We start from the raw sequence: 26,210 nt of genomic DNA on the forward strand, positions 1-26,210 counted from the left end.
ACAGAAGAACACCGAGACATAGTTGCTTGATAATTTATATTACTGTAAAACTGTATTCATGTTCTCTCTTATAATGAGAGCCTTGTGCATATATATACAATGTTCACATTAAAGATCTGAATCGGCACGTATGCCTTACTACATTTCCGTGCAATTCATTAATGTGAATTTGCCTAAGATTATGGGGGTATGTAAGCTGTCTACTTCTAGCACCTAGCACACCCGGTGGGTCAATCGAACAAAACCACTTTTAATCAGCAGTAGTAGACTAGTCTTCCATAGAAGAAATAATATAATTTGGGTCCTCACCATCCACCTCTCTGGATTGTCGATACGCCAATTTACGGATTTCTATATTGAATTTCCACCACTTGGGCATCTAGATATGAACTTCTTTGTAATCTGAATACACCTTTGTAGAATATGTACTATGAGTAGTCCACCAATGAGCTATATAGGCTAAACATGCTAGTGCTCGAAGCCAATATTCATTATCCCAAGTAAAAGATCCATCAACTTTAGCATACCGCCCTTCTAGTCATTTGATGGGTTTGATCACTGGATCCAGATGATGACTTTCCACCCTATCTACATATCTTCTTTCTCGACTCTGCTTTGCTAATCTTCTATCAGCATTTTTTGTATCATCACTAGTAGATTTAGCATATTGCAATAAAAATGCATTAATTTCACTCCAATTATGAGAGAGGTAACTGAACAAAGGCTTTTGACAAAGGCTACACACAATCCGCCTTGAAGCAATCGTCTTTAAGATCGAACAACATGTCCTCCCTCGGCAACAGCTGTAGGCTCTAATTTGTTCCTCTTTCCTTGTAAATATGCTCCGCCTTTGTAATGTCGAATCTTCATTTCTTTTCTTCGGGCTATATTAGCCTTGTAAGACGACTAAAAGAGACTCTTCGAGGACGAACTGACACTTGTTGGATTCAATCGTTGTGCTTGGAGGGCCACCACTTCTTATAGGTGCCAACAAGGTTCCATGTGTGAGGGTCTAAACCCAAGGAAAAAGAATCAACCCAAGTTCACTAAAAAGATAGAGGCATGGTGTGCTGAGTGTGAAGGGAAAAGAAGAAGTCATGCAAAGAAGCAAGTTTTAGTGGGCAACACACCAACAAGAAAGTTCCAATGGGTAACACCCCAAGAAGCCAAGGTAAGCTTTGGGGTTGGATCATTCCAGTCAAGACACTCACAATGGAAATGCTAATGAAGGTCACATTCAAGACACTCACAATCTAACCTGAGGGGGCCGTTCACAGTAATGCTCGCACATGAGGAGATAATGGTAATCTTTGTCTCGTGTGAAAGAAGAAGAATGGGAGGCTTCTTTCTAAACTCAACCAATAAATAGCCATAGACTATCTAAATGGATGGGGGTCTTCTTTTTTGAACAGAGGCAACCTTGGGAAATTATGTGAAAAGAGCTCACCAAATTCATGGATGTGAGAAGCCATAGGAATTGGCACATGGAATCTCTTGGATAGACAAGGTCTTCTTCAATGCCCCCCTTGTTATGAAGAACATGCCCTTTGCAAGACACCTCACTAGAGGTAGGAACTGCACCACCTTTCATCTATGGAGTGGAAAGGATCAAGCAAGATGCGATTCCCTAATGAGATGTATAATATATGGTGGTCTCTTTTATTCAACCCCCCTCTGGCAAGTCAGCATCCCAAGATAAGCAAGAGGCTTAACAACCTAGGAATTCCTTACATTGCCTTTTTATGGAATGGCCCCTTGTTGGGTTGCAGAGATATGGACCAGGTCACTGTAATGTTTGCTTCCTCAAAGTTTACCAAAGGGGTTTATAAAAACAACCTTTAGCATGATACATACTATCTTTGTTAACACTTTTTTTAATGGTGAGAATTGGTTAAAGAATGGGGACCCTTAGATAGTATTGAAATTATAGGGATATACAAGCTAATGATGAAAGGATGCCAGGATGCCATGACTTCTTTGAGTTCAACACACCGTCTTACAAAAAATAAGCTTACTGTCTATAAAAAGATGATGTAGTGCCTTAAAAAGTTAGGACAAGGCAAGGCCATGTTAATGGGAGTGGTTAAGAGAGACTAAAGATGAACCTCATAGGCTAGTTGACTAGATACGTGGGTATTCAAAATTCCTAGTGCCTTAAGATGTTAGCAGGGGCCCCCTCCACATGGGGTGCAAACTGCATGCTACAAATATGGCTTCTAGAAAATGTCCCAAGGTGTATAGAGGACCTTTTGCATGGTTTTCAGGGGTATCCTACAATAAGGACCTTTTTTGGACTCTAATATCTATATGGGAGAAGAATGTACTAAGGAGTACACATATAATGGTCGCATTCACTTGCTTATGGGTGAAGAAAGCAACTTCCTATTCTCCTTCATAACGTTTACTCGCTTTTGGATGGGAGGCTTGGGGGTCTTTGGAGATTCTAAAGCCCAAGGACTAGACACCAAAGAGATGATCTCCTTAATTAAAGCCAATGCCCAAAGTTTTGTACAGATAATACGACCTTTGAGATATGGTCCATTCTACTGTAAAGAAATTCAAAACGAGCAAGAGAAACACAAGTACATTGTTATTTGTTATGTAAAATTTACTCTGCTTGACTTTCAACAACAAGTGTTGAAAGTCCTATCCTCGACTTTCAACACTATTGAAAGTGCACATCTAAACGGAGGAATGGCACATTCGTCTACGATTATAACTTTAAGGGGAGACTTGTGCCACGTTTCCACCATATGTTGGATATGGTCTATAATAAAAATAAAAAATCCTCATTAACATACAAAAGTGTTGCGGTAATCAAAATGATTAACGTCACCAATAGATGAATTCATTCAAAAAACAAAGGCACAACTATGTGTGACACTCTAGGTGAAATTAGATCTATGAATGATGGCTCTTAGGGGGACATTGTTGGATATGGTCTAGAATAAAAATAAAAAATCCTCATTGACATAAGTGTTGGGCGATTAACTTCACCAATAGGTGATATTAGATCCGTGAATGATGGCTCGTAGGGGGGGACATTGTCACCAAGATCCAACGGTTGAGAGCACACGATGATCCAACGCAGGAGGGTTGTCCGGCGCCCGCATGTGAAAGCAGTTTTAAGGGTTGCCTCTACGCTGTCTCGTGCTCTTTTCAAGTGCTGCGCTGCCCCGCAGCAGCAGAAGAAGCAAGGAAGAAGAAGAAAAGGCTAGAGGAGCGATGGTGCACGTCAGCTTCTACCGCAACTGTGAGTCCCGGCCCCTGCTCTTTTTTTTCTTTTTGCTTTCCAGATCTTATTGATTCTCTGCGTTTTTTTGTATCTTTTGAGCGGATTTCCTCTGTAATTGTGTTGGATGTGCTCACTGTCAGGAGTTAAATGATGATGTCTTTCTGCTTCCTCTGCAGCTTGTTAAAGAACATATGCTTGCAAGCATGTATACCTTTTACACCACTGTACGTATGCATGCATAAACGTGTATTTTTGTCTCTTTGCATGAATAATGCATACCTACGCTTGTATCTATCTATGTACGTGTGTATGCACGCATTTGTACATATTCATGTGTTTATGCTTGTGTATGTGTATATGTATGTGTGTGTTTATGTATATACGAATGTATATACATGTGCATGCATGAATTTTTTTATGTGCAATACTAATGTGCATATTTGTGTGCTTATGTATATACGAATGTATGTACAGCTTGCATGAATGTTTTATGTGCAATACTAACATGCACATATGTGTATAAAAGCTATTGCAATGTTTTTAGGGAATGTGAAAATAAAAGTAGGTATGTATTTTTCAATGAAAGCAGTGGAAAGCAGGAGTTAAAAGAGGTATGATGATCTCTATGATTACGAAACAATCTCTATGATCATGGAGATCTTGTGTATCATTTTGGAGCATTTGCATATGCTCGTTCCCTGCTAGAGAATGGAGAGCTGTGTGACCCCATGGAATGTGCAACCCAAGTCCCATTCCCTGATGCGCTACTTTTGCTTTCTGCACAGCCAGAAAGATCCTTTATTGAAGGTGTACGTTAACTAAGCTTTTTGCTGGACAACTTTGCACTGTAATTTCTAAATTTTTATGCAGATGGCAAGACCTTCAAGAAGCCTCGTAGGCCCTATGAGAAGGAGCGTCTGGATGCAGAGTTGAAGTTGGTTGGAGAGTATGGTCTCCGCAACAAGCGTGAGCTTTGGAGGGTGCAGTATGCACTTAGCCGCATTCGCAACAATGCCCGGATGCTTTTAACCCTTGACGAAAAGAACCCACGCCGTATATTCGAGGGAGAGGCCCTGCTTCGACGCATGTTTCGGTATGGTCTTCTTGAAGAAAGCCAAAACAAGCTCGATTATGTCTTGGCTCTTACTGTTGAGAACTTCTTGGAGCGTCGTCTTCAGACCCTGGTTTTCAAATCCGGCATGGCAAAGTCTATCCATCATGCCCGGGTTCTTATTAAGCAGAGGCACATAAGGTCAGCTTCACACCACCATTCTCTTCCTGAGATGGATATCTCATTTTCTAGTGCTAGCAAGTACACAAGGGCATCAACCCTTTAGGAGGTTCACTGTCTGATGCAGGAGAGCTTGATTGGTTTTTTTTGCAGGGTGGGCAAGCAAGTTGTCAATGTAGCATCCTTCCTTGTTAGAGTAGATTCACAGAAGCACATTGATTTTGCACTTTCTAGTCCCTTCGGTGGTGGTAGACCTGGTCGTGTGAAGAGAAGAAACCTGAAGGCTGCATCCAAGAAGGCCTCAGGTGGTGGTGAAGAAGAGGAGGATGATGATTAGACTGCTTTCAGAAGGCTGATGAAGAGTACTATCTTTTTCAATCTTATGTGTCCTTAGTGATACTGAATGATGCAATGGTCACCATCTTCATTGGTTCATCTGCTTTTAATCCAAACATAAACTGGGAATTTACTGTTTTACCTTTTCAAAAGTACTGACTGAGAAATTGTCGAGTTTAAACCATGGCATTTGCCAGAATTGTGTTTTCTTATAGTTTCGATGATAGGTGTATGTAGTCTTAATGATTATTGTTCAGTGATTGCTTCATGTCCTGTAAAACATGTAGGTTTCTTTTTGCTATGGCTTCTGCTCTTTTACCAAGTGTCAACGATGGGGTAGTTCTTCATTGTCTTGATGTTTTAGGATTGCATATTCTTTGTGAACAGTTTCAGAGAAACTAGCTCAAGCATGATACACCGGTGTTCAGCTCTACAGGGACGAGAATAGACAGGCACACAAGGATACTTAGTACCTTGTGCTAGGAGATGCTTCTTTGCCTTTAGTTATGCTCTTCTTGTTTTGGTTCTGGCATGATGATCTATTTTCTCCAGGCATAAGGCTCTTGTGATGATCACGTGAAGAATACAATTGCTAGTGTTTGCTATTATTAAGGATTCTTATTTTGATATTTTTTTCTCATTGCATTTGCATATTGATTGAGCTTATTAAGTAGGTTCAACTCAATAACCGGCCCCACAAGGAGGAGAAGGAGGATAATACGGAGATAGTAAGAAAGTTTCAGGTCCATTAATGGCTAGCCGATAGTAGTCTTATTTGCACTAACATGAACATTAGTTACCCCATACATGTTATATGGGAGTTTCCGGCTGGCCTCCAGTAGATCTAGCTTTTACAATTTCAGCCCATCTGGGCTTGGGGGCAATCAACTATAGAGTAGGAGGTGCGCTGAACATGTGGAACAATCTCCTCACTCCTCACAAGAGATTCCTTGCTCTCACGAGAGGTTTTCCTTACTTCCCACACGTGTGATAGTGGTTAGTGGCCAATCAGAAATGATGAGCCCAAATGTACCCCTTTGATGGCATAATTAAGATGGGTAGGCATGTGCGTCCTCAATCAAAATCTTAAGAACATAACTTCCATGTTTGAGAGATTTCTCGCGTTGATCTGGATTTTAAAAGATACTTAGGGTGGGTTTAGGTCCAAGCATGAGGGTGGAATTATGATGCTTTAGTGCCCTGCAATAAGTCAAAGTGCACACATTTGCAAGCAAGTCAGGTTGCTGTTTGACTATGAATCATAAGCCTTGCTCCAGTTTTTTGTACACTAAGCCATCCACGCCTCAAGTTTATTTGACTATGAATCGTAAGCCTTATTGGGTTTTTTGCTCCAGTTTTTTGTACACTAAGCCATCCACGCCTCAAATTTATTTGACTATGAATCGTAAGCCTTATTGAGTTTTTTGCACACTAAACCATCCACGCTTCAAGTTCACTTGCACACATTGTTTCTGAGTGAGGAGATTAAGTGGGGTGGGCAATTGTACACACTGCAGTGAAACCTTTGCAAGCATGTTAGGTTACTGTGTGGGATCTCTCTCCCTTTGATGTTACATTCTAGTCCAAATCACACTCTAGAAGTAAAGAGTAAGGTGCACGTAGAGCCATATGAGAGTGCTATACTAGTGCTGCATGGATTATTTAAAAATCAATAGTGGCATGGGAGGTAGGAGTACAGAGATTCTAATCCAAATCAATCTAGGAGTGAAGGGTAAAGTCCACATAGGGCCACGTGAGATCCATACTAGTGCTGTGTGGATTATTAAAAAATCAGCAATGGCATAGGAGCCTGGGCTGTATGAAGTGCTTTAAGATTTGCTTTCCCAAAGGTGGGGATACTGCCTACAACAATTTTTAGGTGTCTCAACACCTGCAGTAATCTTCAGGGGTGAGTACAATCAAACTTGATGTTCCATATAGGTGGGGATGCAAATATTCAGTGATATCTAAGACGTATCTAGCCACATGGTTGAATTGCACACTGTGCTCAATGACTTCATTAACATAAGATGCGATGCAGATGTAGACACTGTATCTAGGTGGCATAATAATTATCATTTGTTCATGAATAAGATTTTCTTGTACTTTTCCTAACAAACCCACTGCCGTAGCAGTACACTGGTACTTTTCAAATATGTCAGAAAATGCTGTCTTTTAATGCTAAATCTACATTTGTGTTTTCACATTTGGTGCACATACCGACAGTTATTATCTAGGATTCTGTTGTTAGGCTACTTTTTGGTTGTTTTCTAATAAATTGAAAAGTTTCCTACTCAAACCACACCCGCTTTAATTTTAACGTCTTATATTCAGTGGAGAATGAAGCATTCTAAATTTCAAATTTCACACAAGCTCAAATAGCCATGATTTTACTTATGCGCTTGGTTGGCATGCATTTAATACATAATAAGTAGAGAAAAACAAACATATTTGCAATTTCCAAAAGTGCTAAAAATGATGTAAAAGACAGAACTACGCTAAACAAAGTGTCCCTTAACTGGAAAAATTCTTCTCATATTTGTAGTGTTGTATTTGTTCAAAGCAAATTTCAAGCAATTTTTTAGAAAAAGTACCCAAGAATGATCCATAATCACATGTATCACCCTGTAGAAATTCCTTAATACTATTGATTAGTCATTCCTCTCGTTAAAAAAAATAACACAGGTATTTATCGTCCAGTGACATCTCAGTTGCCTGTCCAGTCTCCTGAAAATAACAAAAACATTTACTGTCCCCATCACTAACAGGTCCTTGCTTTTTATGTTCTCTATAACTTTGTTGCACATGTCCAATGCATCTCGAAGTAAAACTCACTTCATGATTTCACAATAACTTCTCTATATCCTTCTGCAATGAGTTCAAACACATCATCTGTCAGCAAAGGAAGCTGTCCGAAAATGGAATCAGTTGCCTCCCTAACTTAATATTGAAAAAGTATATAAGAAAGGCAACTAAGAAATCCCAACTTGCAACTATCAACATTACAGACAAAATGCACATCCCAGTTTTTTGCATGCCTTGAAAAAAGTAAGGTCTAGGCTAAACTTTTGATACTTCAAGGCCGTTTTAAAAAATCCTCTTAAAATGCTTGGCTTAAAATGCTTGGAGAGGCAAATGCTTCCAAGCACATTCACTTTAACTCACTAGTTAGACCAGCCGCCATGTAAGTATGGCATAAAGTAATGGGAGTTCAATACAGACTACAAGTCATGATGCTCCCGTGACTCATATGCAACAAACCCTCATTCCACCACACTATTCCAGCAAAGTTACAGTCAGCCCTCTTCACATCGATGGTACTAAGACACGGTGGACAACTCCTCTTATGGCTAGCCCTATCCTCATCCATATATCTTGTGATAGGGCTGAGAATTGTCGATATAAAAGAGCAATGTAGTGGCTGCCTGCACATAATCTCTGTAGAGATCCTTTGCCCCCATGACAGCCCCATGCATTATTGAGGTAAGAACTCAACAGAGTTGTCAAGGATTGCTTATGGCAGGTTTACATCCATAAAACATGAATACAACCTGAAACACGCTTGTCAAGGATGATATACACCTAGATGAATCTAGGAACATTCCCAAATTCACCTTATAAGAAAGTGCAATTTATAACCTCATGGTAGTCATCCACAAGACAATAAACCATCAACTCCATGCATAGTATGGACTAGATACTACGACATCCCCACTAACGTCATCAGTGCCCAATAGTGGGTGTAGAACTTGGTATCAAATTATCAATATATGCTTCCACACACACACCCTCCATGTACACACACAACGTACATTCACACAAAGGTCTGTGTACTGAGTTTCTATCAAAGCTCCGGAGATACACGGCAGACTCAGCCATAATAAAGCCTAGCACCAAGGATCATAACAAATAGAAAGAATTCCTACCACAGAAGGGTAGTTTCTTCTAACAATGACGAAAGACTGATGGGTTTCATTCAGATGCCATGTTACCTAAAAATTACTATCTCCCAGGCCCATGGGTCAACTCCACGTGTCATCACATAGGCTCCACATTGCAAGAAGAGTAGTGCCATCATAGTCACAGGGGACGGCGGGGACGGTGCCTAGGAACGCGAGGACGCCGACACGGGACGGCGGACGGACGGGGACGGACGGACGTCCCCTGACTGGCGTTTCAAACCGGGGACGGCGCAGGGACGGGGGACGGCTGTCGGGGACGGCCTGTGCGGGGACGGCAGATAGCCGTTGCGCCTGCCCGTTTCTGGCCGTTGCGCGTTTCTGGCCGTTGCGCCTGCGTGCCGCGTGCCTGCCCCACTGTAGCCGTTTATGGCTGTTGGGCTTGGGCTCTACTAGCCGTTTATGGCTGTTGGGCCTTGGCCCTCTCTCTCTCTTGCCTATCTATATAAGAGCCCACCTCTACAAGGCTACAAGCTGCCACACACAAGTTCATTGCTCATTGCTCAAGCTTCTTGAATCTTCTCAAGTTCTCTCGAGTCTCTTCCAACTTCCAAGTTCCAAGCTCTAGGGCCTAGGCTCTCACCTCTCCCTCAAGCCTCTTGAGTCTTGACTCTTCCAACTTCCAAGCCTCTAGGCTCTCTCTCTCTCTCTCTCTCTCTCATTCCTCAAGGCTCTCTCTCTCTCTCTCTCTCTCTCTCTCTCTCTCTCTCCTCTCAAGGCTCAAGAGTCAAGCAGCAAGCCATCTTCAACCATGGCATCCTCCTCACGTGCCGGGGCTTCTCGTAGAAGGACAACGGGATGGACATGGTGGGAGGAGGTAAACTACACCACATCCGTTCATGGAGGCGGTTCTCGGCCATGGGTATGCAAGCTTTGCCCGTACCGGCGAACGGGTGGCGCCGACAAAGTGCGAGCCCACCTCTTGCATGAGAGTGGGCATGAGGTGAGGTTTTGCACGAATGTCACGCCCGAGAAGAGACGGGAACTTCTTCACAAGCTTAGCGTCTACGAAGCGGTCGAAGCGACAAGAAGGACACCACGAGTCGCCGTGGATCCCGCGACGATGGGGAGAGGAACTCAAGCCTCTACCATGGAGTCATGTGGTGGATCGGGATCATGCACACCATCACCTTCGCCATCAAGTCGGAATGTTACTCCATCCACGACACCGGCACCCTCCATCTCCACGGCCTCTCAATCATTACGTGGCCCACGGCGACAATCTACACTTGGGGAGAATTGGAACCCCAAGTTGAAGGAGGAGGTGGATATGGCGGTGGCCCGCTTCTTCTTCCACGACCACATTGCCTTTCAAGCGGCTAGGTAAGTGCAATCGATCATTGCCAATTCATCATTCATGTTTTCATCATCCTAGTCTCCTTCTCATTAGTAAATTACTTTCTTGAATAGGTCGGAATACTTCAAGGTAATGGTTAAGAAGATTGGGGAGTATGGCTCAACCTATACGCCCCCCTCATCCGAGAGCTTGCGCACTACATTGCTCGACAAGGAGAAGCGCATTGTAGAGCAAGCGGCCGACAACACAAAGCGGCAATGGGAGAGGAACGGAGTCTCCCTCATTGTGGATGGATGGAGTGACACCCGCAAGAGGAGTATTCACGGCATGGTTGCATATTCCCGTGGAGAGATGTACTTCATCTCATCTCATGATGCATCCGGCACTAGGAAGAGCGCGGATGTGCTTGCAGCGGAGTGGGCTACCACCATGGAGATCGTTGGCCCCGAGCATGTAGTGGGCTTTGTTGCGGATGGGGAGCCTTCCAATAGGGCGGCGGGAGCTATTCTCCAAGGTATGTATGGACATGTCACGGTGTCCTTTTGTATGGCTCATTGCCTAAACAACCTCCTCAAGGACATCGGGGCATTACCATGGATCAGCCCGCTCATTGAGGAGGCCAACACCATGGTCTCCTTTGTCCTCAACCACCAAAGACTTCGGCATGAGTTCAACAAGAGGTCCTGTCTCTCTCTTCTCAAATATTCCGACACCCGGTTCGCCTACAACTTTCTCATGTTGGGCCGGTTGAAGGATTGTAGTGGTGCTTTCAGGGGGCTTTTCCTTAGCGACGAGTTTGTCGCCATGCAAGAGTCCCATACAAACACTGGCCAAGAGTGTAGGCTACGGGCGGATGACGCCTCTTGGTGGGAGCGTGTGAAGACCACAGATGCTATGGTGAGGCCCATAGTCCACCTGTTGAGGATTGTAGACGCTATGCAGCCATGCATAGGCAAGGTCTACGAGGCCATGGATCGCATGATAGAGAAGTTGAAAGACTTCGTGCCTGACGAAGACAGATACGAGGAGATCCATGCCTTGTGTCTAGGAAGGTGGAATTCCTACTACTCTCCATTGCATGCAGCAGCTTATGTGGTGGACCCAGAATTCCAAGGCAACAAGCAGGAGAGCGACCGGGAGGTGAGCGCTGAATGGAGGATCATCTTGTGCCTGATGCATCGGTTAGGCGCAAGATCAGGGACCAGCTTTCGATGTACAGGTCGTTTCATGGCTCCTATGGCTGTCATGATGCACAGGTTGACCGCTCCAAAGTTGGTGCTGCTCTATGGTGGGAGGACTTTGGTTCAGATGGACCGGAGCTGCAGCAACTTGCCATCCGCATACTTAGCCAGGCCGTCAGCTCCTCTTGCTTGGAGCAACTTTGGAGTACCTCTAGCCACATTGCCTCTAGGAAGAGGAACTGACTCGGGGTAGAGCGTGCCAATGACCTTGTCTTCGTCAGCGCAAACTTGCGAATGCTTTGCAAGAGCATGACCAAGAAGGCAGATTCCTTCACCGAGTGGGAGATGAGTCAACAAGAAGAGCAACGGGAGGATGAGGTGCAGGAGCAGCATGCCAGTGAGGATGAGACTGAGGATGAGCTTGATGCTTCTTTGGCAGCCGCACAAGCTACCCATGACCATGAGGCGAGCACTTCACGTGGATGATCATTCATGGATCATGATTCATGGGCCTTACTACTTAGCTCTAGCCTCTAGCCTCTAGTCTTCAGCACTTTTTTGTCATTGACTCATTTGAGTCCGTCCTTGTATTTTGCCTCCTTAAGGCTCCTGAGTCCTGACTCTTGAGTCATGACTCATTTTGTATCTACTTAATTATTAATATGACTCAAAATCTTAGCATTTTAGTGTAAATTTGTGCTCATTTTGATGTGCTTCCAAAGTAGAATAAGTGCAAAGTAGAAAATTTAAAAAAAAAGGTATTTTTTGAGTGCCGTTCCCTCCCCCGTCCCCGTTCCCTACTTATGGCCGTCCCCCGTCCCGTCCCCGTCACCGTCCCCCGTCACCGTCCCCCGTCCCTTGTGACTATGGGTGCCATTCACATGTGAGAACAAACATGCACAGTATGAGGTTGAGACCAAGCAGCATGCTATCCTTTGCTAGACTACATACGATGGGATTAGAGGTTGCTTTCATTGCATAGGGTGTTCTTCGTCAAACCATAGAGCATGAGGACCAAAGGTGTGTGGCACTCTTTCTGCATTAAGTAAAAAGACTCATGAAGGTGCAAAGGAGGCAAGAAAAGCACAGCCAGTGTCAAACACTCCTTTCATCCGTCTTCCAGAGCAGCACCAAGCCCAAGAGCCAGAAGATGAGGAGGAGACCCGCATGCACCAAATCAAGGCATGCATAGAGCGAACGATTTCCATCTTGATGTCCAAAAAATAATCAGCAATGAAATACTTATTCAGTACCTACTCAATTATCTCTTGATATTGATTAAAACTAAATCTTTCAAATGAAAGCAGGCCTATCGACAACCCTTCTCTTGTTACACTTGTCCCGCTTTTTTACACTTACCTCTAACTTAGATGGAGCCGTTGTCGGTGCAAATCGTTTGACAACCTCCCCATTTCTGTTCACCAAAAATTTCGCAAAATTCCACTTGATAGAATCACCAAAAATGCCTCCACCTTTGGAGTTCTTCAAAAACTTGTACAAGGGAGATGCATTGTTTCCATTCACCTCCACCTGTCAAGATGTTAAATCACAAGTTATATGTTAAACATGGGAATAAAAGAGGCTATGAAAAAGTGGTTACAAACTTCTACCAAGGGGGCTGACAGACAACCCCCACCCCCCATGCTTTTTAGACAGAATCTCCTCCATCCAAGATCTGTTTGCACTAAACGGGCGGGGCTTTCTGTTATGAGCCTAATGACTGCCTCCAGTACAAATTCTTTGGAATTGCCAGAAGCAGCAGAGCATACCTTGTCAAATATCGGATATTCAGCTTTGAACCTGGTGCAGGCAAATTCTTGAATCTCTTCATTGGAGCCAGGCTCCTGTCCACCAAACTGGTTGGATGGGAAGGCCAGGATTTCCAATCCTGTGCAATCACAAAAAGCACAGATCAGACAAGTACAACTTAACATAAATGAAAATATTACATGCAACCATGAACCCTATTTCTCAAAGGCAGAGCTAACCTTGATCCTTATATTTGCTGTAAATTTCAGCCAGCTCAGTGTAATTGGATGTGGTCAGACCACTGCAAAAACAGGGTAAATTCATCAGTATAGAATCCTAAAGTTATGTTGCTACAAAGACCCTAATGCCATGCCCAGCCACAAACCATCTCATAAACAAGATAAGATGATTTTTGATGTTATGATAAGACCGTAAACCCTGATAATGTACCCCATGTGTATGGCACACAGCTCGCACACATGCAAGGCAACAATCTTACCGTCCAGACCCACCCTCATCAGAAACCTCTTCTACGCGCATGGGGCTGGCTGAAGTGCCCAGCCTGCTAAAAATCGATGACCAAAGCATCTTGCGAGCATGTAAATGAGTGAACGTGTTCTTCTAAGACGGACGGTACTTGGTGGATATGTGTGAATTAAAAAAACTTGAACCAGATTACAATAAAGCATAGGTATCCTCTTCCCAGACAGTCACCAGAAACGTTTCGGGGGTTTTTGGGGTTTTAGGGCAAAACGTTTCGGCCTTCGGCTAAGAAACGCCAAGGTTTCGGTTTTTTTTCTATATAATTTTGCATTGCTAAAGTTCCAAACAATAGGAACTTTTAACATTTGAGAAACTTTTTTTTTTTTGTGGAGAAACCAAAAAATTTAGGAGTTTCTGAAACGTTTCGGGGTTTCTCACTCGATACATATATCCGAGGAGGATCTCTTTAAGATAGGTTTCCATACGCGATACGGCCATTACGAGTTTCTCGTATTACCTTTTGGACTCACGAATGCTTCTGGTACTTTTTCAGCACATGATGCATGATCTCTCGAGATTATTTGGGAAAATTCATTGAAGTATTCTTAGATGATATTCTTAGTTGTACCCTCCAAGAGCATGATGTGCATCTTAGGGTAGTCTCAGGGATTCTAAGATGGGAACGACTATAAGCTAAACTCACTAAGTGTGAGTTCTTTTGTAAGGAGCTCACATACCTAAGTCATTTCCCAGGACGGTATGAGCATTGACCTTGAGTGGATCCTAAGATGTTGGATTGGCTAGTTCCTCAAACAATGAGTCAACTTCGGGCATTCTTGTGATTCACGGTCTTTCTTAAGAAGTTAGTAAGGGATTATTCAAATCTAACTGTTCCTTTCACAAACCTTCTCAGAGGACAGGGACAGAAATCCAATAGTCCTATTACCTGACTTGACCAAGCCTTCCGGACTTTCAAGCTCAAGGTGAAGGAAGCACCTATTTTAGCCTTACCGGATCCTAGCCAACCATTTGTGGTTAAGACTGACGCCAGTGACTATGCGATAGAGACTACCTTATTCCATAGGGGCCAACCTGTGGCATTGAAAGCAAGAAGCTTGATGATAGCCAGGTCATGTGGCATACTCAAGAGAAAGAATTGTATGCCGTTGGTTATACACGCATTGAAAATTTGGAGACATTATTTGTATGGATCCAAAATTGTTGTCTTGACTAACGATGAGTCGACCAAATACATTTGTGATGGACTTAAGAAGGCATGGTGGGTAGAACTTAAGCAGGACTTTAATATGACGATTCAATATAGAAAGGACAGTTTGAACCGGGTTACAAATGCTTTTGAGTCAGATTGGAAAGGTGAATCTTTTGACTTTCATGAAGATTAGTGCCGACTTGTATGAATCCTTGAAAGCGTTGTGTCGAACCGATGAGCATTTTAGTCGGTATTGGGAGTAGGCTCGGGCAGGGAACTCCACAGTTTTGAGTAAAACTCAGGGACTTTACCACCTGTTAGGGTGGGCCGTGGTGGTTGGTAGTCAGTACTTGATCCGGAATGCATTATTGTTCTAGGATGATAGAGAAAGTTCAAAGTGTACTGGATTGTGCTGAGATTAGGAAGAAGATTCTTTATGAATGTCATGATCTCCTACAACAAGTCATCCGATGGTACAATGGACTTATGATTTAGTAAAACGGACGTTTTACTGGCCTAAGATGAAGGGGGAAGTCTAGGACCAAGGTGGTACCAAACGTTATGTACTGTACGGATCCGTACGTACTATACGTTGTTTGGTACGGGAAAAAATTTTAAGGTACGTAAAAATACGTACCGTTGGTAAAAATACATAAAATCTCAGAAATTTCAGCCACCTACATAAAATTTCAGTCCATGTCCACATTGACATATAAAACTTTCATAATAGAGACACAACAAGGTCACAAACCTACTAATTCAAAAGTGAGAAATTAGAATCACAAGTCGTCAATCATACTTAATAAGTTAATCATACTTAATACTTAATACTTATTACTTAAGACAAGTCACATTGTCACAAGTGAGTCGTCCACAGATGGTGGGCTAAGGCTCTGAGAGAGAGAGAGAGAGAGAGAGAGAGAGAGAGAGAGAGAGTTATGTTGCTGCCTTGGGGGCCTGAGCAAGGGTGGGTGAGTTATATTGCCAGCCGTACTGGGCGCCAGTGGGGCGAACAGAGAGGGGGCTACGCACAGAGGCATGAAGCGAACAAGGGAGGTGAGGGCAGAGGCGAACTGAGGCGGCGGTGAGCAGGGGGCGGCCCAGGAAGAAGGCGGCGGCGACAGTAGCGAAGAGAGAGAGAGTGCGACTGTAGAGAGGAGAGAGCATGGCGGCTAGCCCTTACCGGAAGGTTGAGGTCGTACGGCCTCCAGAGTCCATACGCAAGACGCAGGCACGCCAAAAAAAAAACTATGGATCGATCCGTACGTACGGATCCTCGTACGGGACGGATTGGATCCGTACGTACGTTTTGATCCTACCTTGTCTAGCACTATGTGGTGGGGTGTCATCACTATCAAGTGAATAAGGCTAAGCATCTTAGAGCTGGAGGGTTACATCCTCTAGAGATTCCTTTTGAAAGTGGGAAAGTATTGTCGGATTGTCATGTACTAGCAAAGGTCATGATGCTATCTATGTGGTGGTAGACAGACTAACAAAGATGGCAAGGTTTTTACCAACAAGCAACTGATTTGGCTCAACAGTTTGTTGCGCAGTTTGTTCAGATTGCATGGTTTGCCTTGTGACATAGTGAGTAACAATGACACGAAGTATGCTGGACACTTTACTACGCAGAGTATGAGTTCCTATGATCATTCTCAATCCAATGGGCAGACGGAGAAGGTGAATCAAGTTCTAGAGGATACGACATGGTATCAGAGCTCTAGGCCCTTGATAGATCTTGGGAACTATGTGAGCAAGAGGGGGGCTGTTTTGTTGCTGATTGGTCGACTGTTTTGGACCGTTCGGGAAGAGGAGAAGCAGGAGGAAGGTGGGCTGATTTGCTGGACAGCCACTTGCAGGTTTGAGTTCTTCTTTTTTCCCACCCACCCACCCTTTTCGGTTACACCCCCGCAATGGCAGATTTACTTGAGATGGCTGAGAGGCATGTGAAGATCCCGACACTCCCCACGTTCCCAGTGGACCGTCAATTGGACGGGAACAACTACGGCATATGGAAGGTAATGATGGAAACTGTTTTGGAGTCTTACGACCTTGCTGATTTCATTGTTGTTGGGGTTCCACGGCCAGAGTTAGAGGAAGGAGAGTTACCCTCGATTCGGAAGGAACGCGGGCACAGTTGTGGGATCGTGTCAATGCCAGGGTTCTGTTCTTTCATTTTCCTCAACTGCACACCACAGGTAATCAATCATATCAAGCATATGACGTTGGCCACAGGTATATGGAAGCATTTGGCTTCTCTCTATAACAGGGTATCGCCCATGAAGAGGATCTCCTTGGAAGTTCAGATGCGGGTGATGAATCCTGCAAAGTCGTCGACGATGTGGGAGCACATCAACAAACTACAGGCTCTTCAGCAGGAAGTTCTCCAGGCTGGGAAAGAGATATCATCGGAGGATATGGCCATAACGTTGCCGTCACATTTGCCCTCTCAGTACTCAGCATTTTACTCTTCGTTGATTACCGGCAGGCTCAGCACCATCACATGGGAGGAGCTTGTGCCCATGGTCTTGGACTAGGAGGAAAGATTCACGAACCCTCCACAGGGCGGAGGTTCGGAGACCTTAACTGGCCAACAGTCGAAAGGCCGTAACAACAAGGGCAAAGGGAAGGCTTCACCGGAGAAGTCTTCTGAGAAGCAGTCCAACTCAGACCGCGAGAAACTAAAGGCAAAGAGGACCTATAATGATTGTGGCGAGAGAGGCCACTATTGGAGGCAGTGTCCCAAGCGGAGCACCGAGAAGGGTGCAGAATCCTTCGCAGCAACCGTGAAGACTCCAGCTTTTGTACACCTGGAGGTGATGGACACCGATGTTTCATTTTCTTCGTGCAGGGAGGAGGTTGAAGGATACTCGGGAGTGGATTCTCGACAGTGGTGCTTCCAAGCACATGACTCCTTCCCATTCGGCTTTACAAGATCTCTGCAGGTACTCTGGTCACATCCTTACTGGGGATACATCCACTATCCCGGTTCAGAGTGAGGGCAAGTTGGAGATAGTTCCCGATGGTAGAGGGGGGAAGCATTCCTCCCAAGTGTTGTATGTTCCATCACTTGGTTTTCATCAGTTGTCAGTGCACTAGGTTTGCAAGACTGGCATACGGGTGGAGTTTGATGAGTATTTTGTTGCTCTCCGGGACAAGGCAACAGGCCAGGTAGTTTGGGAAGGCGGAGTGGAGAATGGAGTTCACAAACTTTCAGCACTCTCTCTCCCAGGTCCTCAATTTTGTGATGAGTGGCAGTCTGGTAATGGCCAATTAAGTGTGGATACGCTACAGGTGCAGCCCTTTCCCCGGACTAGATGGTGGATGGCTTGCCAGTTGATGGCAGCAGTTGGCAGGTACTTTCCAGTACAGATGTTGGTAGTTCTTATGTTCGTCAGTCAGAGGAAACTTTACAAGTAACCTATGCTCTGATGTCTCCTAGTTTTTGGCACAAAGAAACTCCTCTAGTGTAGATGAGGAAGTTCTTTGCATGGGGACCTATTGAAAGGCCAAGCAAGTGACTGTTTATTACTTGCAGAAGGAGGTGGATGTTGCACATTCTCCGGGCTTTGTGGTTCCGGATTCAGAGGGAGTGGTTTACAGATTTTCGAAGGCCTCGAGTAGTCTTCAGCACGTTTCCAGGACTTGGCATCCCACCGTAACAGTTGTTGATCCTTGTGAGCAGTATGATGCCTCCTTGACTCGGAGGCAGAATGGTTCATTGATCTGGTTGCTGAAAACCAGATTGGACGGGAGCTTCCTGATGAAGCTGTTGAGCTCATGTTTGCAGAGGACTCTTTGGGAGGCAAGATTGCGTATCTTGTGGTTTCTACAGCATGCGAAGGATCTTGGACTCTTTTACACAGGAGGGGGATTGATGGATGGAGTCAGACTCCACGGTTGGAGTGACTCAGATTGGGGAGGAGAGCCAGACATGAGGACCTTGACATCAGGCTACAGTTTTCCCTTGGTTCAGGAGCAATTTTATGGAGCAATAAAAGGCAACCATCTATTGCCTTGTCGTCGACAAAGGCAGAGTACCACGCTGCTTGTGGTGCTGCTTACAAGGTGGTAAGGTTGCAGAGGTTACTTGGCAAGATTGGGTTTCCATTGGTGGACCCCGAGGTCATCCAGTGGCTTTTTGTTCGTGAAAAGATCGTTGCTTATGACATCTTGCTAGAGTTCTATTCGACGGAGGACAGTGTGGTGGATCTCTTCCCACGAAGTCTCTATCTCAGGCTTTGCTCCGATGGCACTCCAACTCACTGGGGTTGGTTCCACATCCAAGAGCTGAGGGGGGGGTGTTAGCAATCATCTCCTGTCTGTATATTTACACCAAGTCCTCTGTTGTGGGTGTGCCCACCCAATTTAGGTGTTTTCTCATTTTTCCCCACTCTCCATATTTTTCCCTATTTTTTCCAAACCAACAATGCCAGAAAAATATGCCACCATCTCTGCCTGTCAACGCCATTCTGTGCAAAATCTAGCATGGCTTTTTGTTGTCCCCCTGCCCATCCATCAAGCTTGGAATCCCCATAGCCCATCATCATCAAGCGAGGAATCTCTCGTCACACGACCATGACGCCCAGGCATGTCCCTGGGTCAGCCTGGTTTTCTAGAAAAGGCTTCCTTTTACCAAAAAACAGGCCTTACCATAGCCATTCTTTCCTAGACCTTCCAGAAATAGCTCCCATCCCCGCGCTGGAAACCCTTTGCCACTGAAAATCGAGCCTGCCCATGGCCATTCCTTACACCATCTCGATTCCATGAGTTAACAAGCATAAAACCTGATTTGCTGACCTTAAATTTTCTTTTAACAGCATGATAATAGAAGCTTATCATTGAAGAGGAACTGATCTTACCATTGAGATGCCACATTGACAATGAGCAAAACTTTGCCTCTATAGGTATCAAGGCTCACATCATTTCCTCGGTAATCCTGGGCAGAATATACACATAACACATCATGAGAATCAAGATTAAGCCGTAATTAAGAAAAAAAGGAAACACAAAATGCAATTTGTGCCCCAACCATAACAGAAAACAGACGCATTAAGAGAAAATGAGACCTTGATTAAGGACAAAATTAAGAGCGATTTTTTTTTGAAAGAAGTGCAAACTGAGTCCTAAGGACAATAAAAGGAGAAAAAGAGATCACTAGAACCCTGACCAGAGAAAAATTATAAGCGATTAAGGACTCTAATCAGAGAAACACGACAAAACCTACTCAGAGAAAACAAAAATTGAGTAAGCCCTAATACTTTCACTGTGATGTCGTAGATGCTGGAGGGCGAATTGGAGGCCATGAAGGAGAAAGGGGCAGAGCCGATCGGAGAAGAAAATGAAGAAAAGGGAAAAGGGTAGAGGGGATTCGAACGAATGACAGTGTAGGTGTAGATAGAAGAACAAGTCGTGAAAGGTCTGGCCACCGCGGTCGAAGCTCTCTTGGCTATGGCGGTCGAAGCTCTCTTGGCTATGGCCACACAAGTCCTTGTGGTGCCCATTTACTGATAATCATATATAAGGTTACAATTCGAGGTCTCCGTGTGAACACCGTGACAACTAGAAGGTCTATGATGACCATTGTTGATATATATATATATATAGTTCCAAAAAGAGCTTTACATCTTCACATTCAGACCCAAGAGAAAAAACCTTGAACTTCTACATCTCCATGTTGAGCAAATCACATATTGAAGACCATTTTGTCATCTTCCCTCACAAAAGAAGACTATTCTTAGGAGATTTGGTAACCAAGCTGAATACAAGCCTCAATCATGGCTTCAGCTGTGCACCCTTTAGGAGATTGTTTCTCCAAGATATCTCCTTTCTTGGTCCATATTTTCACTAATGGTTTGGTTCCAATAGGGTTCTCAATGAAGGCCACATAAGTGTATACAATCTGCTTCTCTTTGAGGGTACCACCTCTTGGTCTTTGGCCATGAGATCCTAAATATGTTTTTCAATCTAACAGATATTCCTACTCTGGTTCAACGTCAAAAAGCAAGTGAAATTCTACATGTGGATGGTTTCAGAGACTACTAAGTGGAATGGCATCTTGCAGTTGATCTAAAGACACTAAAATGCATGTTTGGTGTCTCAAATGCTGCAAATGCAGAGTTCACTTGCTTGTATTGCATGCACTCAAGGAAAAAGGGTAAGAATGGAAAAAAGGCATGGAATATGGATACTGGAAAGGATGGTGCACCAACTCGTAATCAATTCATATGGATGGCAGAACAATGGTTAGGGTGGATCTAAAGTGGGACCCTATACTTAACATTCCTTTAATACGAGTCCATCCATGTACACTACATACCGTCTATAGAATTGTGGAAAATTTGATTTATGAATATATATGTTTTGCATATAAGATGCAACCAGTGTCAGAGGCCTAAGTAGTGTGTAAGAGAGTGGAGGAGAGTCTTTCATGTGTGGGTCTACACAAAGGGAAAGTGGAAATCAAGAAAGATAAGAAGAGGTCAGGTGCAAGTGGAAATGTGCCATGCAAACCAAGTATTAGTGAAGCCAAGGCTAGAAAATTTTTGTCACCACCAAGGAACCATGAAGGCCATTTATTAGTAGTTCTTCAACCCATGGAAGTATGAGGCATGGAGGAAGTTGTAAAAAGGCTAATGTATGTATTGTCTTTGATAAGGTTGCTACACTTCTACATAAAATGACATTCAACAAAGAAGATGCCAATGACTTTAAACATGCTATGACCACGTTTTACAAGTACATGGCGGAAGCACGAACATCAAGTAGCATAACACATTATATGGTAAGATCCCCAATTTTGTATGTTCCTATGTTGTTTCGTGATTCTTATTGAAAATAACCAATGTGCATATGTTGTTGTCATTTTTATTTCAGCACATTTTGGAGGCTCATGGTCCCTACTTTGCAAATCAGAGAAGCTTAGCTATTTGGTCTACCCAAGGCATGGACCACTTACATTGGCTACCTTGTTGTGGGTTTCAGAAGGCCACCTCTTGCATGGTGGTGGAATCCATGAAGTCACTGCATTGAGACAATTACTCATGTGGTGGTATACGAGGATTGCAAAAATTAGGATAGAGGAGAAAGAAGCCAAAGTCGATAGAACACATTGAATTCACAGGGCTTAATGCTTTGGATATTCAAAATTTGATTCTTCAATAAACGTCACAATTATAAATCAGTGACTTCAATAAAATTTTGATTCGTTTCAATTTATGCGCTTCACTATATTCACCACCTCCCATGGATACTTACAAAATTTTAGACATCCATAGATATAACAATAGTGCCAAATCAAAAAGCCCATACTCTAGAAGTGTCATTATATTACATTAAAAAACCAATTTTCTACAATGGATGGGAGTCTACTACTATTCCTAATCCTACCGACTAACATCCTCTCGGGCGTGGAGCTTTGCCCTCTTTGCAAGTGGCTCAGCATTATCTTGCAACTGTAAAACTGGCGGAACTCTCGATCTTTTGAATATGAGAAGCTCCCTTTTGCCATATTCACTTAGTATCTTGGGATCCTTGATCCCACATGTTAATCCATATGCGGTATAGACTAAGTAATATTTTCTCCTTAGAGCATACACTCTGGGGCCCTATCCAAAGATTTGCACTGCTACCTGCTTCTCCAGAAGCATGATTTTGTTTGCATTCTACCTAACGGGTATCCCCCAAGATATCCAGATAATGTTTTGATTGTAAACAATGGGAATCTAACTTTATCCTTTGAAAACTTTTTGTGGAATATAATGACCTGTGGAAATTTTAGCTGGTTGATGTACTCTCTTAGCACTGAGTCCTTTCCGAGTCCTCCCACTCGTGATCCTGATGCACACACAAAAAATCATCGTCATACACCACCAACTACAAAATAAAGTTGTCAATAAGCCAACAAAACAATGCAATATAAAGCTTCATCATGATATTCAAAATTATTATAATTAGACCTTTTGATTCTCGTTATTAACAAGTAAATCATTTGTCCATAAGTTGATTGATGACTCAGCATCCTAAACAAATGAAGACTCCTCTTCCCTTTGTGGACTATTGAGTCTTCGCTAAATATTTTGAAATTCTTCTTCAGTGGGAAGGTTGGCTTCATAGTGAAGAGCATCCTTGTACATCATTGATAATATCTGAGCAGGAGTATGGTACTCACTATCCTTGACATTTGAATCCAGTAGAAGATACTTATCCACACTTGGATCGGCGAAATCATCATCTTCTTCAAGATTCTATGCGATGATGGGCGAGACAATAGTCCTCCTTGATGTCAAACAACACTTGAATATCTGTTAAGAGGACATATTGGTTGTCACCTATTGGATATACAGGGATGATTGTGATCGGAATGTGCTTTGTTTCCTCTACCCAAGCGAGGTCCTTGTTAGGAGGCGGTTGTAACAACTTGGGTGTCTTCTCTTCTAAGGGCATCAATATCAAGCTGCTCTCACTGAGTTCCCTCTCCACATCCAAGTTTATCTTCTATGCAACCTCGTGAACCTCATCATATTCTACTCTTGAAGGTTCCTCTAACCTCTCCTCACCTCCTTTTATTAAAATTTTCTCATCCTCAAGCAATAGATGTAAATAGCAAATAAACCCGTAGTGGTAGTCAACAAGACGACATTTACGCTTGTGTATTGGGCATTTACTATGTGTCTTCTTCTTATCCTATGGTACCTTTTAAATATCCCTCTCTGCCTTATCTCTTGAGGATATGGAAGGAACAAGATCATTCACATGCACATATACTGAACATTATCTAGGATGACTCCCGCTGCTGTTAAGCTAAGTAAAAACTCCTTCTATACCTTGGTAAGCTGTGTACACCGATTCAATGCTATTCCACATTGATTAAAGGACCAAAGACTCGATCACGGTGGCAACAACTCCTTATCATCGCCCTGCACTACCAAAACCCCATTTGTAAAATGCACCATCATTCGAAGTTGTCCCTTGGTATTGTTGCTCTTTCTTTTGGAGATATGAGTGTCCACACAAGATCATGCTCTCGATGGAGACATTGCAAGAAAACATACGTGACATCTGGAGGTTGGTGATGGTGTTAGCTGACTTTGTGAAGTAAATCAAACAATTTCTCATTAGGCGTTTCTTTAAATCCAGTATTGGGTTTGACCTCGATCTCAAAAGGATGCATTTATAAGAAAAAAAAAGTTGTTTTGAAATGATTGTTAACTACACAACAATGAAAGAATAATGGAGATTTGTAGTTACAGTGCAAACTTCAGTACAACGCGATTCACGGTGGATGTTGGCGAGTGAAGCTTGATATCGTGTTATGGTGAATTGAAATATACACGGTCTACATTGCACAAATATGCATTAGAAGCTAGCGATACTACAAATTTTCATTACAACATAACTATGGGCCAATGCAATCCCCCGTAAGGTTCCATATTCAAGCTATACTAAGTTTGTGTTGTTAAAATTTTGTTATGGGCTACCTCACCTCCAAGAGGGAACTCAATGCATTCACCTTAAGAAAGAGAAATAGAACACAACTGTCATAGGGCACTTACAATGCTTCGAACTTGTGTCCCTTGAGGTCTCCAAGCTCACTTGAGAAGCTCAAAACTTCCAAGCTCCTGTCACCGTAGAGTCGCTCACACCACCACACAAGGCAATCACTCTCTCTCACTCCTCAATACAAGCATGCAACATACAAGTATAGAGAAGACACAAGTACTAGAATGCTCTCTCTCAATCTCTCTCTTAAGACAAAAGCAAGAGTTCTCAATAGCACAAAGGGGGATTGTGTCCATTCATTATGAGAAAATGTCTTATATACAATTTACCCTTGTTCACACTTGGGCTCCCAAAACTTACTTAACTAAGGCCTTGGGTGGCCAATATCTCATAATGTACAACTTTTATAGTGCCTTTGCATGACACTTATTAATGTCCTCAAATGGAGGAGCATATTTGCTAATCCAAAATGGGATTAACATCCCCCCTACCTGATGTAGGTTTTGTTCCTCTCAGAACTTGTTACCAAGGTCGAAAGACTTGGTCGCCGCGGAACTCGTGTGACAATAGAAGTTCTGGCACAACTGAAGCTTTTTCAGGGTTCTTCTGAATGCAACGTGTGATCTCCAGAACCCAGTGTCGTCCATGTCTTCGAATATGATATGCATATATGTTGGTAGACACCTTAGGCGATGATAATACAATATCATGCCTCTGTCACTTGGTCCTTGATTCATGTCAAATTCATGTCAAACTGTAGCAGCAGCTGATCAGCACTATATCCATCATATCTTTCCTTGGGTTAATCTATTAGGACCACGAGTAGTTTTAGGAATCGAACACTAGCCACAATTGCTGGGTCTGGGATACGGTGCCATGCCTATATCCAATTCAGCATTTGTTTTCTTTGCTCTCATATATCTATAAATGTTGCTGGCATGAAGATGTGAATCCCTTTGCCTTGCCTCTTGAAACTCCAATGGTGTCCATCTTCTCTTCAGTGGCATGTACAAGGGATCTACTCTTTGTGTTGGTGGCGCACACATATATTCATGGCTATATTCCAGGATTGTAAGGTACTCTTTTCTCCAATTTGGTTGTATTCCAAAATCCTCCAGCTTGGGGTTGGCATCATCTATGCTAATTGCTATATAACCCCCTCTTGTGTGGACTGGATGAGCCTTCCTCCACTACGAAAGCAATAACTGATCATAAATGTCACAATCCTTATTTCCAACAAATCGGCCAAATGTGGATTTGCTAGCTTTGTGTGCCGTGCCACATTGGACCATAACGTGCCCTCTCCAGCCAAGGGCAGTAGCTCTTCTAATTCTGGTCTAGGTGCTCGGAGAGGGTACAGTACATAGGGTTGCTTCGTTGGTGTGACATCTAAGTATGCTTCGGGTAAAATCCACCGAGTTGGTTCAAACGGTGTTATTTGCATTAACACCTTGAACATGAGTTTTGGTTTGAGTAGTAGCACATTCCCGGCTCTTATGGAACCTTCGTACTCTGCAGTAGAGAAGGACTCAAGTATAGAATCATCAGTAAATGGTTCAATTGTGTCTTGTAGTAGAGTGTGATGTACCTCCTGAGTTGGCCGTGGTGGAGACGAGTCAGGAGTCAGTAACTCCTCGGGGGCGAGAGTGTTAGTGGGAAATTCTAAGGGTTGAGAAGGGAGAGTAGAAAAAATACATTCTACTTGAGATTTGTCAGTAGAGGCAGAGCATTTGGATATGGATTAAGTAATTTACTAGGCAACATTAGAATATATGGGCAACACCCAAATCAAGAAGTTCTTGGGAGAGGGTTTCCACACTTGGCAAGTCCTTGTCAAATACAAGATGATGTCCAAAGGTTTTTGGCCATTCACTCCTAATCCCACCCTCGAAGGAGTCATTCAATCTTGTCTTGATGAAGAAAAGAGGCCAAAGGGAGGAGCTGAATCTTCAAATGCAACCACTTCATCGAATATCGAACAAGCTTTGTCACATCAAGTGGTCAAGGTAAGATGTGCCCATTGCAAAA

The 26,210-nt window shown here is 43.3% G+C and overlaps 2 protein-coding genes across 3 annotated transcripts; one reads left to right on the forward strand and one right to left on the reverse strand.

Annotated features, from left to right (window-relative positions):
• The first annotated feature begins 3,094 nt into the window (after positions 1-3,094).
• On the forward strand, positions 3,095-4,954 carry LOC147617477 (small ribosomal subunit protein uS4z-like). The gene is made up of 3 exons (XM_086775730.1): positions 3,095-3,253; positions 4,106-4,487; positions 4,620-4,954. The coding sequence occupies exons 1-3, from the start codon at positions 3,226-3,228 to the stop codon at positions 4,801-4,803; spliced, it is 594 nt and encodes a 197-aa protein (XP_086631856.1). The 5' UTR covers positions 3,095-3,225; the 3' UTR covers positions 4,804-4,954.
• Positions 4,955-7,428: 2,474 nt separating this feature from the next.
• On the reverse strand, positions 7,429-20,251 carry LOC147617478 (putative phospholipid hydroperoxide glutathione peroxidase). 2 transcript variants are annotated; one of them, XM_086775732.1, is made up of 6 exons: positions 19,943-20,251; positions 19,544-19,620; positions 13,228-13,289; positions 13,009-13,127; positions 12,599-12,769; positions 7,429-7,670 (listed from the first exon to the last, which is right to left on the reverse strand). In XM_086775732.1, the coding sequence occupies exons 1-6, from the start codon at positions 20,183-20,185 to the stop codon at positions 7,647-7,649; spliced, it is 696 nt and encodes a 231-aa protein (XP_086631858.1). In that variant the 5' UTR covers positions 20,186-20,251; the 3' UTR covers positions 7,429-7,646. The 2 variants fall into 2 exon arrangements, with proteins under 2 accessions (XP_086631858.1, XP_086631857.1); XM_086775731.1 differs by having other exon boundaries at positions 7,429-7,710.
• Positions 20,252-26,210: the final 5,959 nt, after the last annotated feature.

Source organism: Cibotium barometz, chromosome 36 (genome assembly GCF_041138505.1).
Source record: "Cibotium barometz isolate CiBa-2024 chromosome 36, ASM4113850v1, whole genome shotgun sequence".
Lineage (NCBI taxonomy): Eukaryota > Viridiplantae > Streptophyta > Polypodiopsida > Cyatheales > Cibotiaceae > Cibotium > Cibotium barometz.

Excerpts from the sequence above, each read along its gene's own strand:
- LOC147617478 (XM_086775731.1), bottom strand. The coding sequence starts at position 20,185 with ATGGGCACCACAAGGACTTGTGTGGCCATAGCCAAGAGAGCTTCGACC. Across the intron at positions 12,770-13,008 it reads AATATCCGATATTTGACAAG|GTGGAGGTGAATGGAAACAA; the intron begins GTATGCTCTGCT and ends ACATCTTGACAG. Across the intron at positions 7,711-12,598 it reads CGGCTCCATCTAAGTTAGAG|CTTCCTTTGCTGACAGATGA; the intron begins GTAAGTGTAAAA and ends ATTTTCGGACAG.
- LOC147617477 (XM_086775730.1), top strand. The coding sequence starts at position 3,226 with ATGGTGCACGTCAGCTTCTACCGCAACT. Across the intron at positions 3,254-4,105 it reads CGTCAGCTTCTACCGCAACT|ATGGCAAGACCTTCAAGAAG; the intron begins GTGAGTCCCGGC and ends ATTTTTATGCAG. Across the intron at positions 4,488-4,619 it reads ATTAAGCAGAGGCACATAAG|GGTGGGCAAGCAAGTTGTCA; the intron begins GTCAGCTTCACA and ends TTTTTTTTGCAG.